The sequence below is a fragment of the Oncorhynchus nerka genome, linkage group LG24 (genome assembly GCF_034236695.1).
Source record: "Oncorhynchus nerka isolate Pitt River linkage group LG24, Oner_Uvic_2.0, whole genome shotgun sequence".
In the NCBI taxonomy this organism is placed as follows: domain Eukaryota; kingdom Metazoa; phylum Chordata; class Actinopteri; order Salmoniformes; family Salmonidae; genus Oncorhynchus; species Oncorhynchus nerka.
The window spans coordinates 12214039-12227240 of record NC_088419.1 but is presented as its reverse complement, the minus strand read 5'-3'; the positions used below and the strand labels follow the sequence as shown (position 1 = coordinate 12227240).

At 42.8% G+C, this 13202-nt stretch overlaps 1 protein-coding gene across 1 annotated transcript in view; it reads left to right on the top strand.

Moving 5' to 3' along the window:
* Positions 1 to 1562: 1562 nt before the first annotated feature.
* LOC115118912 (serine/threonine-protein kinase MRCK beta-like) overlaps positions 1563 to 13202 on the top strand; it is a 127931-nt gene continuing 116291 nt past the window's right edge. Inside the window, 1 exon segment of the mRNA XM_065008611.1 lies at positions 1563 to 2349. Within this exon segment, the coding sequence (XP_064864683.1) occupies positions 2175 to 2349 (175 nt within the window). The 5' untranslated portion in view covers positions 1563 to 2174.

The following is a 13202-nucleotide window of genomic DNA, read 5'->3' as shown; positions in this document are numbered from 1 at the left end:
CTACCAATACTACCCTAACATGTCCTGTCCCTCTCCTCTCCTACCAATACTACCCTAACATGTCCTGTCCCTCTCCTCCCCTACCAATACTACCATAACATGTCCTGTCCCTCTCCTCCTCCACCACTACCATCCTAACATGTCCTGTCCCTCTCCTCCTCCACCACTACCATCCTAACATGTCCTGTCCCTCTCCTCCTCCACCACTACCATCCTAACATGTCCTGTCCCTCTCCTCCTCCACCACTACCATCCTAACATGTCCTGTCCCTCTCCTCCCCTACCAATACTACCCTAACATGTCCTGTCCCTCTCCTCCTCCACCACTACCATCCTAACATGTCCTGTCCCTCTCCTCCTCCACCACTACCACCCCAACATGTCCCTCTCCTCCTCCACCACAACCACCCCAACATGTCCCTCTCCTCCTCCACCACTACCACCCTAACATGTCCTGTCCCTCTCCTCCTCCACCACTACCAACCAAACATGTCCAGTCCCTCTCCTCCACCACTACCACCCAAACATGTCCCTCTCCTCCTCTACCACAAACCACCCAAACATGTCCTGTCCCTGTCCTCCTCCACCACTACCACCCAAACATGTCCTGACCCTGTCCTCCTCCAACACTATCACCCAAACATGTCCTGACCCTGTCCTCCTCCAACACTACCACCCTAACATGTCCCTCTCCTCCTCCACCACTACCATCCTAACATGTCCCTCTCCTCCTCCACCACTACCACCCTAACATGTCCCTCTCCTCCACCACTATCACCCTAACATGTCCCTCTCCTCCACCACTACCACCCTAACATGTCCCTCTCCTCCACCACTACCACCCTAACATGTCCCTCTCCTCCTCCACCACTACCACCCTAACATGTCCCTCTCCTCCTCCACCACTACCATCCTAACATGTCCCTCTCCTCCACCACTACCACCCTAACATGTCCCTCTCCTCCTCCACCACAAACCACCCAAACATGTCCTGTCCCTGTCCTCCTCCACCACTACCACCCAACATGTCCCTCTCCTCCTCCACCACTACCACCCTAACATGTCCCTCTCCTCCACCACTACCACCCTAACATGTCCCTCTCCTCTCCTCCCCAACCACTCCACCCCATCATGAATCCAACAATCCATAGTCCTCTTCTCCCTCTCCATCAACCATACCATTATACTCTCCAGTCAATCACACAGCTATATGATAATGATGATGATGATGACTTTACTCCGTATGTTTTTTGTCCTGTCATTCAAATATAAAAAATGTTTAGCAATTCCCAAAGCATAAACACTAATGGTAGAAAGATTGTAGTGAAATTGTCTATTTGCATATTAACACATATATATCGTTCGTTTTTGGTATGGTATGCCTTTAACACACATCCTTCAACTTCTTTATCTAATATATGTGCCGGTAAGTGTTGTCCACACATCGATATTATAATAAGGATGGTGTTCTGCTGGTGAGCTCAGTGCCAGTTTACTCCCAGTGTCTGTCAATCATCGAATGACGTCACCTATCCATAGCGTTTCCGGTGTGGGCAGGCGGGTACTCCATAGTCCCCGGTCTGGATTCTTTTGCAAGGTAGGGAGAGACAAGGCTGGACACGAATTTTGCCATATTACGCTCAATAGTGAGAGACACCAGCTAGCTACTCGTAGAAGCTAGTAAGAAAAAAGGATTCATCTACGAAAAGACAGCCACTCCCCAATTTTGGTGGACATACCTCTATTTAGCAGTGTTGAAGAACATATATCGGGCATGCGAGCGAGCAGATAATCCGAAGGAGAGAATGGACGACCGGTCAACCTGAGATTCAACTGGGGGAAACCCGACATCCCATTTTCTAGGTAGAAAGTACAGATTTGTCGGGATTAAAGCAAATGGGACGCACTGGGCCTCTAGTCTGCGTGAAGGGAACACAGGGGCGACGCTAAAAACAAAGCATTTTCTATACAACATGTCGGTCTTATTTTTTTAGCTAGCTACTAGTACACGTCTATATAGCAAGTTGGAGACTGGGACTTCAGTGCTCCAATATTGGCCAAATAAGTATTTTTCGGTTGCGCTTGAAGGGGGCAGGGTTAGCTCGATTTCTTCTCCCATACTAACTCGGGGAGCGATTCTTCGGCGAAGGGAGTGGTAGCTAATTGATAGAAAAATGTCAGCGAAGGTGCGCCTGAAGAAGTTGGAGCAATTGCTAGTGGACGGAACTCCAAATAATGCAAGTTCACTGAGCGTCGAGACCCTTCTGGATATATTGATATGTTTGTACAACGAATGCAGCAACTCTCCTTTAAAACGGGAGAAGCACGTGACAGACTTTCTGGAATGGGGTAAGTTAAATTGATAGATTTGATAACAAGTTATATGACAGTACGAGCGGTCACAACCCGTGCAATCTATGTGCAATGATCCATTACTTGTAATCCTAGTTATGCTAGGTATGTACGGTAGACCGATAACTAGCTGACTAGTTAACCCCATTTCTGAAAATGGGATGGCCTAGTAACGTTAGTCAATCATTTGGAACAATGAAATGACAGCAAACAGCAACATTTCCATGAATCAATTCTAAAGTTATTTTAACATGCTCTCTCTCTCTCTCTCTAATTAACCAATAAACCTACTTAGCCTCCCTACTTATATTACAAGTAATGATATCTTGTGCATATACATTGTGAAATAACCAATACCTTCATTACAATTCCTTGTTCCCGAAACCTCAACACTAAACAGTGGTTTCTGAACTGTTGCCTGGTTAATATTCTCTTACAGAGGTGAATGTACTGTTTATTGGACTGTATCTACAGTGACTCAGTGCTTGGTCTCCGATTACAAACTGTGCAACTCAAAGATTGTTTGTTAAAGAAACCAGTTGCCTATTTTTGTCGTTTCTTCTGTCCTATCAGGTATTGTTTACTTTTTTGTTTGTCAGAGCTGTTATACAAATGTAACCATCTCCAGGTTGAGCCTAAGGACTGGTTTCAGAATCAGGTGATGGGACTAATAACCTCAGGTTTATACTTTCCAGGTCGAGGTTAATGGAGGACTGTTCCAATTTGAGGCTAAAGTTATTAATTTAACCTACTAGGCTACTTGTTAATTTTCAGAATAAATAACAAGCAACCCCCCCCCCACCACACACACACACAATCTGCCCCAATCCAGACACGTAGTCCAACCTGGCCTTTTGGCTGCAGTCCTCCAACACAATGAGAGGATTCTCTTCCCTTGGCATTTCATTGACGTCAGTAATGAGATTACACCCCAGTGTGTCTGCTCCCGAAAAGATGTAGGGCGGCAGGTAGTCTTGCGGTTAAGAGCATTGGTCCAGTAACTGAAAGGTCGCTGGTTCGATTCCCCGAGCTGACTAGGTGAAAATCTCTCGTTATGCCCTTGAGCAAGGCACTTACCCCTAATTGCTCTGAGTAAGAGTGTCTGCAGAATTACTATAATGTAAGACTGTTGCTGTCCTCGGAGCTATGATCAGCAGGTGCCACAACTCTGTTTTGACTATCCAAGACCAATCCTCCTCTAGCCTAAGCCTAACCTCTGGGCTTGTTTGGTTCAGCCTTGGCCTGTGTGTGAATGGTCCTTTTGGAACTCAACCAGGACCGCCAAATGATACCCTAGAATAATGAACAGTCCCCAAAGCCCTACACATGATTTGTGACAGGGAGGTCCATGAGACTGACCTGTGTCTCTGTGGTTTTGGTTTGATCCAACACATCAGGGTTGTGTTCAGTCCACACAAAAAAAGCTTACTAGCCTGCTCAAAGTTGTCCTAGAAAAATACTTATTTTAGTTTTCTGTAGCAAATGTTTTGCCCACGTCTTGTCCTACTTAACACAAACCATGAAGATTCTACTCTGTCAAAAGGAGGCTGTCATCTGCCCAACAGGCTAAATACCTTAGTGGAGGTTTGTGGTTTTTCAGTCCTCCCATCATTTTACACCTCCATGTTAATTTTAAGATAAGTGTATTGGACCTTTGATATCCACCAAGGTTCATGTATTTATTACTCTGACACTGACAAAGCAAAGTTTGATCTCAGCAAATACATTGGTCAAGGGCTTGAGCGTCTGGGAGTCTAGCTAGTTCACCGAAGGGCAGCCGTGTGATCTGCCCCTCATTATCAGTGACAGACATATTGACCGCGCCTCACCCTCTAATATTGACCAGTGCAGCAAGTTCACACTGTAACCTTCTGGCAGCCTCTACTCCACTCCCTTAATTCCAGTGGCCACATCACATATTTAGCCTAAAAGTCCCCTTGAACAATTGCTGAATAGCAGATGTTGATGAATTGCAGTTTTCTTCACCAACAATTTTCTTTGAAATTCAGGTCTTGTGAATGTTCTGTGTTAATAAACACATGTACACACTTTACAACCACCAACCTGTGTGTTGTATATATCGATGGCGTTATTAAATTGATATGCTTGAAGTGGCCTTCTCCCATTAGTATACCCAGGGAGAGCCCAGATTCCTGTGCACCTGAGCAGCAAGAACTGTAGCTGAGTGAATTAGCTGCCAAGGTCAGTGGGAGAAGGAGACTGCTGTGCAGGTGTTTATTGCCCCATTGCCACTTGGACAACAGGGCTATTACAGCCAACTCCATGGAGGATAAGACGGTATAAAAATATGAATTACTATTTGCAGTCAGTGGTGAGTATCTGCATAGGATTCTGCTGCGACTTGATTTCCAGCATGCACCCTTGGGAGCAGCTAGTTTATCTTTGCCAGTTCCAAACCTGGGCTGGGCGGTAAAGCTTATACCGTATTTTACTATATAAAGCGTATTGATACACGGACCGGTTGATGCACAGTATTTCGATGTTTGGTATGTTAAATGTGATACGCCACTCCGCTGTGTGTAACGTCCATTTAATTTTTATAGTTTACTCCGCTACTTTAGTCATCGCTCTTACTCTCTCTCGCTAAGTCCCGCCTCCTGTCACTCAAGGATTGTAGTTGTTGATTGACCACGAAACCACTTGCAGTTGTCTTCAGTCTGCATAGTCAATGCAGCAGATGCAGAAAGATGTTGCCGACAAAAATACTGCTTTACACTTTGCTTCCTAATATAAATCCATAAGCGTTCTATAACTACACTATCTTACATTCTGAAAACAGCTAGTTTGGTCTTTTTTCTAAGCAAGTTGTGGCTAAATTAAATCGTTTTAGCTGCTAATGCTAATCAGCTGGATAGCTAATACATGTACTGAGTCGTAGCAAACATAGCTAGCTAATACAGCCTGATACCATTGCTGGTGTAGGCCTCAATCATCATGTTGTCTGTGCAAGTATATTCTAAATCAAAGAGGAATAGGCAAAGCGTGAATATGTTAGCTACATTAAGTAAAATAATACATTTTAGGAAGATGACTAAAGGTTCCCCTGGGAAACACTGACCAAAACGTTGGTTCTTACTAGGGCTGGCTGATTATTTTCTCAAATTTATGGGCGATTATCTATTTATATACACTGAACAAAAATTTAAACGCAATATGCAACAATTTAAGTGTTTTTACTGAGTTCATGTCAGGAAATCAGTCAATTGAAATAAATTAATTGGGCCCTAATCTATGGATTTCACATGACTAGGAATACAGATATGCATCTGTTGATTACACATACCTTAAAAAATGTATGGACGTGGATCAGAAAAACAGTCCGTATCTGGTGTGACCACCATTTGTCTCATGCAGGGTGACACATCTCCTTTACAGTTGACCAGGCTGTTGATATTGGCCTGTGGAATGTTGTCTCACACCCCTTCAATGGCTGTGCAAAGTTGCTGGATATTGGCTGTAACTGGAACATGCTGTCGCACGCGTCTAACCAGAGCATCCCAAACATGCTCATTGAATGACATGTCTGAGTATGTAGGCCATGGAAGAATTGGGAAATTTTCAGCTTCCAGGAATTATGTACAGATCCTTGTAACATGGGGCCGTGCATTATCATGCTGAAATATGAGATGATGGCGGCGGGTGAATGGCACGACAATGGGTCTTGTCACAGTATCTCTGTGCATTCAAACTGACATCGATAAAATACAATTGTTATTGTTGTCCGCTGGAGGCGGCTTATGGTAGACAAATGAACATTATATTATCTGGCAACAGCTCTGGTGGACATTCCAGCAGTCAGCATACCAATTGCATGCTCCCTCAACTTGAGACATCTGTGGCTTTGTGTTAGTACAAACTGCATATTTTAGTGGCCTTTTATGGTCCCCAGCACAAGGTGCACCTGTGTAATAATCATCTTGTATAATCAGCTTCTTGATATGCAACACAGGTAAATTGAATTGGGGTATCTTGGCAAAGGAGAAATGCTCGCTAACAGATTTAAATACATTTGTGCACAACATTTTTGAGAAAATTAAGCTTTTGTGCGTATGGAACATTTCTGGGATCTTTTATTTTGGCTCATGAAACATGGGACCGTCACTTTACATGTTTTATATTTTTGTTCAGTGTATCACCTCCCTAATTTTTATAAATACATGTTTTCTCTAAGCTTTGTTGTTCAATAATTTAAAGGTAAATTACATTTTAAACCGTTAGCAATAATCTAATGAATTCAGGGTTTGTGAAATTATACCTAGGCTAAATATAAGTCTTCCAACATCACACGACCCACTAATAATTGTATTATTTTATCAAAATAGTTTAACCTGCTTTTTTTTTTGCAATCATCAGTGATCTGGCTTTCAAGGCAGTCTATTAAAATGCACTTTTTGTTACAAATTTAACCAAATTTCACTAATAATGTAGGAGGCGTTATAGAAAATTAACACAGCAAGTTCTCATAAACAATCTCTTAAGCACGACCACACATGCTAGTGAGTAGCGAGCTAATCTTTATATTGAAAGTCTAACAAACTTTTAACGATTTGCTAACTAACAAGGTAGAGCAGTTGAATTGTACACACCCTTCTGTCCGTCTCCAACGGTTAGAACAGCATGCTAGGCCTGTCCACTGTTCAGATGTTGAAATCAAGTGAAATACCTTATTTCTGAATGAGAATGAGTTGCCCATTCCTAATATAATAGTTTTTTTTTAATGCTCATTGCACAGTTATACAACAGACTAACAGTCTTTGGCTAAAAGGCTGCTAGCGCTATGTGGTATCGCAATGCTGAGCTCGTCAAACTGAGCATACATTTTCCAGAATCAATGTTCATTGATACTCGTTTTTAGTAGCTTCTGCTTTTCCTGCAATTTGAGGAGTTGAGGAACAAAAAGGGGATAGTTAGTTCACCAGAGTCAAATGAACTTGTGGATACCATTTTTACATCTTGTGTTCAAGTATGAAGGAAGTTAGAGGTAGTTTTGCTAGCCAATGCTAAGTAACATTAACACAGTGACTGGAAGTGTATGGGTATCTGGTAGTATGCTACGCGGTAGTGTGGAAATAATCTCAAATGAGTGTCCCGAAAATTGATAAATGCTGATTTTGTTTTAAATTTGATTTAAACAGTATAATATAATCAGAATGTAGAAAGACCCATTGAAATCACCTAGAATGTGCGTTGCTCACCCCTAGGATCACCCCCTCACTACTCATAAAGCAAATCTAGAACTTGTATTATTCAGAAACTAAAAATACCGTCAAAAATATTGTGAAATGCTATTGGTCTTATCGCCCAGCCGTTGAAAGGATGGAGACTCCATTTGACCACTGCGTCTCCTCTTGTGCATCCTCACTCTCACACAAAATAAGCATCACCTTTTTTTATCTGGTGTTCAAATTGATTTTTTTTTTGATTTAAACAAGGGTTGTTTTTAATTTGGGCAGAGGCCAACATAATAGTCGATGATTGCCTTCTGAAAATCATGATTGCACTACACATCCTGAGTTTCTCAATCTTAGTCCCCCTTTTGTGGAACAGCTGCTCCCTATAGCCCTTTACATTCTGGAAGTGTTACTACAGTTACTACATAATAACATATCATAATAACATCATAATAACAATAATAGTAACTAATACCATAACATAACACAATAATAATAATGTGCCTCATGTTAGACTATCTGACATCTGTACATCCATACAACATAATAACATATCATAATAACATCATAATAACAATAATATTAACTAATACCATAACAACACAATAATAAATGCCTCATGTTAGACTGCCATTAACTGTACTTGCCTCACCCACTTTCAGAAAACCTTTACTTTTATAAGCCTCAATTCAATCAAGATATTGTGTAACACGTGCTGTTTTCCCCTTGTTTTAATGATACGTTAAATATTGTGACCACACTCGTTGTGGATGTCCTGGGGAGGGGTAATAATTGTTAAGTGTGGTTTCTTGCTTACCTTTCAGAATGCTCCACTGTGCAGGCATGCCAAGCCAAACGTTAACAGGCCCCACCCTCTTACTGCAGCAAACGAATACAGCTCACAGCCAGGATAGAATCATCATTCCTATCAGTCAGTCACTCTGGAACAACTCTCATCATAGGACCTAGCCCATGATCATTATTACATTTGAGGTGCCTATCCATAATGATCCATTTCACACAATGACTTACAACACTGACATATTTAAGACTTGAGGCCCAATCTCAGGGAAATGAAGGTGCTCTTTTCCGTGTCTACTTCTTCATAATGGTTGAGTTTAGGAGGTCTATTCTTCATAAGGAATCTACGGAAAGGGAGGCGGCGACTCCTATTACTGAGGATATGTCTGGTATGTCCTCTGTTCTCCGTGTTTTAGTTTTTGCTGCATGACAACTCCCATTTCCCCGACTGGCTCAGTGTGTTTATTGCATGAGGCATCTTCTCTCCCAGGGCCACCCTGACTCAAAACATACCTCACAACAGGGCTGTTGCATCACAGGCGTACACCCCACTCTTCACAGGCAGACTGAACAGAGACAGGACGTGGCTTGTCAGGATTCAGGAATGCCTCTCAGAATGGAGGATATTCAAGCGCTAACTCCCATTGATGCAGCTCAACAAGAGGAGTGATGTTATTGGAACAAAGGCAGTGTTTGGAAAGGGATTCCTCTGTCTTTCATTCTTACTTTACTGCCCTGTGTTTTTGCTTACTAATGAGATATTTGGCAAGTTTGAAATGGAATCTTACTTGTTGAGCTAAGGTCTGTTTAAAAAAAAAAAGTTAATGTCACAGGGGAACAGGAGTCTCCTGGCTTGCAGCCATGGCATGACCATAGAGAATTCCATTCATTCCTGCTAATATCCTCCCCCAACACCAGACGTGTGGGCTTTCTCCCCTCCTTTGCTCCCAGGCGCTAGGCCGCAGGCATGACACAGATTAGGCCTAGCCGTTTGGCTCCCAAGCATTTCCCTCAAAGCCTTCCTAGCATGCATGAGGCCTCCACAGTGGAAAATGGCTCAGTGTGATATTAACATTCCCACGCACCTGGATGGGTAATGTAGTTCTGTTGCGATTGTGGCCCTGTTGCCAAGCGATGCGGGTGGGATGATGGGACCCTGCACAAGATCACCACGTGCCACACACATTTGGATCTGTCACACCCGGTGCCCCAAACGCATTGGCCTCTCAGCTGTTCAACGGGCCCTGTGTGTGTGACGACTCTGTGTAGCAGTGAGGAATAGTTGATGAACAGGGTTTTGGCATTCTTTTGGAATTTCACAGTGATAGTTTATTGATTTATTTTCACTTTACGCTGAAATTATAACTGAGCAGGTCAAATGAAAACTAAAATAAATAGAAGTTAATTAGACCAAGTAAATAATATGTACAGTCATGTGCGCGGGGTATGAGTCCGTTTGGGAATGTCCATAGGAGGAAGGAAGTGAAGTAAATTAAACGGTCATTACAAATAAATACTATATACATATTTACGCTGTAAATAAATGTCCAATGTGGTGTGGACACAGTTTTTCCATATATCTGTTGTAATATCAGGGCCCACTGTGTACATTCTGACTCTCCAGGGGAGAGACCTTCACATGTATAGTCAATACCCTCTCATTTCTGAATTGAAACACAATGGTCACATGGTGGCAGCTTAAATACTTAGCTTTAAACTTAGCTGTGCCCCATGACTTTTACAGATTTCCTGTTGCACCCTTACATATTTCTACCGAAATGTATTGAAAATGTAGGCTGTAGTGCTGAACGATTTAACTGAAATGTTGGTTATTAATAAAGATAATCTAAAAGGGAAACGCTTACAAAGTTCTATCAACACATCGCCTGCAGTGCTTCAAAAACTCTCGACCATTGTCACTCGTCCTTCCAGGATGGCTAAGAGACCCTGCCCTCCCTTCGGCAAATCAGATCACGACTCTGTTCCCTTCCTATAGGCAGAAACTCGGGTACTTCCCATTTGAAGGTTTACTCAACGCTGGTCTGACCAATTGGAATCCATGCTTCAAGACTGTTTTTATCACACGTGCTGGGGACGTGTTCCGTGTTGCCGTTGAGTTATTCCCTCCATAAGGCAATCAAACAGGCAAAACGTCAGTACGGAGACAAAGTGGAGTGGCAATTCAACGGCTCAGACATGAGACGTATGTGTCAGGGACTCCAGACAATCACGTATTATAAAAGGGAAAATCAGCCACGTCGCCGACACTGTCTCGCTCCCGGACAAGCTAAACACCTTTTTCGCCCGCTTTGAGAATAACACTGTGCTGGTGACACAGGCCACCCCCGTGGTCTGTGAGCTCTCGTTCTCCGTGGCCGACGTGAGTAAGACATTTTAAGCGTGTTTACCCCCCCTCAAGGCTGCCGGCATTCAGAACATCCGCAGACCAGCTGGCTGGAGTGTTTATGGACATATTCAATCTGTCCCTATCCCAGTCTGCTGTCCCCACTTGTTTTAAGATGTCCACCATTGTTCCTGTATCCAAGAAGCAAAGGTACCTGAACTAAAAGACTGTTTCCATACACCACACAGAGAGACGGTTTCCCCCTGAGTGAAAACAGTCCAGTGAGCGATATTGTAATGCTCTGTGTAGTCTTTGCTGTTGTGCCACTAACTGAGCAGCTTGTTTAGAGAACTGTGGTGTACATTTACAGAGCACTTTCCTCCACAGCTTTTGGAGTTTGTCACTACGGACCTCCTCCTGGCTACAAAGCTGAAAGAGTCGGCGTATCACATTTCACTTGGTGGTTGAGCTCTTTCCACGTTTATTGGGGTGAAAATAACACGGAAACACAGCCGTCACTAACTTTGACCACCTTTGGAACATCAAAGTACCTAAACCACCTCACTACCACAACAAAAATGTGGGTCCCCTGATACATTTACGCTCTACTGGTCCATTAGAACAGTGTTTTCAACAAGGGCTGTGATGATACCAGTAATGAATATTTTTTTTCCATGTCAAAAATTGTAACACAAAGCAGACCATACTCTGGTCCTTTTTAAAAACCTGTTGTGTGTATTTTGTTTCTCAAAATGCATACTACTGTGCTCCAAGCACGCAAATTAGATCACGGGAGGGTCGGAGTATGAGTCCAAATCAAAGTTTGCGAAACGGAGCACAGAGGGCCCTTCTTGAATGCTTTATTCCGTTTGTACATATGTTGAAGTATGCATTGAAGCGTGCAAGCTTCCACGGAAAGTATGCAAAAAAAATAAGTAAACCATGTGGGAAAAAAATACAATTTTTGCCTGTTATTATGATTGTCATAGAGCTAGCTGATAGTTGTGAAGTAAAATGGTTGCTTTGTGTATTGTTTAGTCTCTATTGCCATTGTCCTGGCTTGAAGACAGTTCAGTGAGTAAGTCCCAAAGCCACAGTAAGTCAGTAGGGTTAACTGGATAACTAGCTAGCCACGAAGAATTACTAGCTACCCATGTTGTTGAAGAATGCACTCATGAGTAAATAACCGTTGTTCAATATAGCTTGGACAATAAATAAATGTGCCTCTGAACAATAGTGTTTGTTTCCAATCCGCTTCTTGTTTGTTTCCTTGCCACGATACTAATAACGAGTGTCACGAATGGCGCAGCGGTCTAAGGCACTGCATCTCGGTGCAAGAGACGTCACTACAGTCCCTGGTTCGAATCCAGGCTATATCACATCCGGCCGTGATTGGGAGACCCATAGGGCGGTGCACAATTGGTCCAGCGTCGTTTGGGTTTGGCCGGGGTAGGCCGTCATTTAAATAAGAATTTGTTATTAACTGACTTGCCTAGTTAAATAAAGATACTGGTATTGTCCCGGCCCTATTGTCAACCTTAAGTGCTGCAGCCGCCCCTAGTGAGGTCACCCCCCCATCTCGGATGACAACCCATCCAAAGGGCACGGTGTCTGCAGCTGGTGGGACAAGCCAGGCCGACGTGGAACTCTGTGGTCTCATCTGAGGTTTCTCACAAGCCCACAGGAAAAGGAAGTGTGAATGCTACTCTTGCGAAATGGAAGCTGTGGGAACTGTGCTAGCTAGTGAAAGTCTGTGAAAGTCTGTAGAAGTCTGTTTTAGGCAGTTTCACTTCTGTGTAAGGTGTTGTGTGAATGGTAACCTTTCTAAAAAAGTAGCCTAGTATCTTTCAGCAGTGTTGCTTTATTGCCTTAATTGAAATCACTCTATTACTTAACTTACAACTTGAGAGAAATAAGAGTGAATCAGTCGTGATATAACTACCAGTTTATCCATGTGCAGTTGAAGTCGGAAGTTTACATACACTTAGGTTGGAGTCATTAAAAACTTGTTTTTCAACCACTCCACAAATGTCTTGTTAAAAAACTATAGTTTTGGCAAGTCAGTTAGGACATCTGCTTTGTGAATGACCGAATACATTTTTCCAACAATTGTTTACAGACAGATTATTTCACTTATAATTCACAATTCCATTGGGTCAGAAGTTTACATACACTAAGTTGACTATGCCTTTAAACAGCTTGGAAAATTCCAGAAAATGATGTCATGGCTTTAGAAGCTTCTGATAGGCTAATTGACATACTTTGAGTCAATTGGAGGTGTACCTGTGGCTGTATTTCAAGACTGACCTTCAAACTCATTGCCTCTTTGCTTGACATCATGGAAAAATCAAAAAAATCAGCCAAGACCTCAGACAAAAAATTGTAGACCTCCACAAATCTGGTTCATTCTTGGGAGCAATTACTAAATGCCTGAAGGTACCACGTTCATCTGTACAAACAATTGTAAGCAAGTATAAACACCATGGGTCCACGCAGCCGACGCGTTCTGTCTC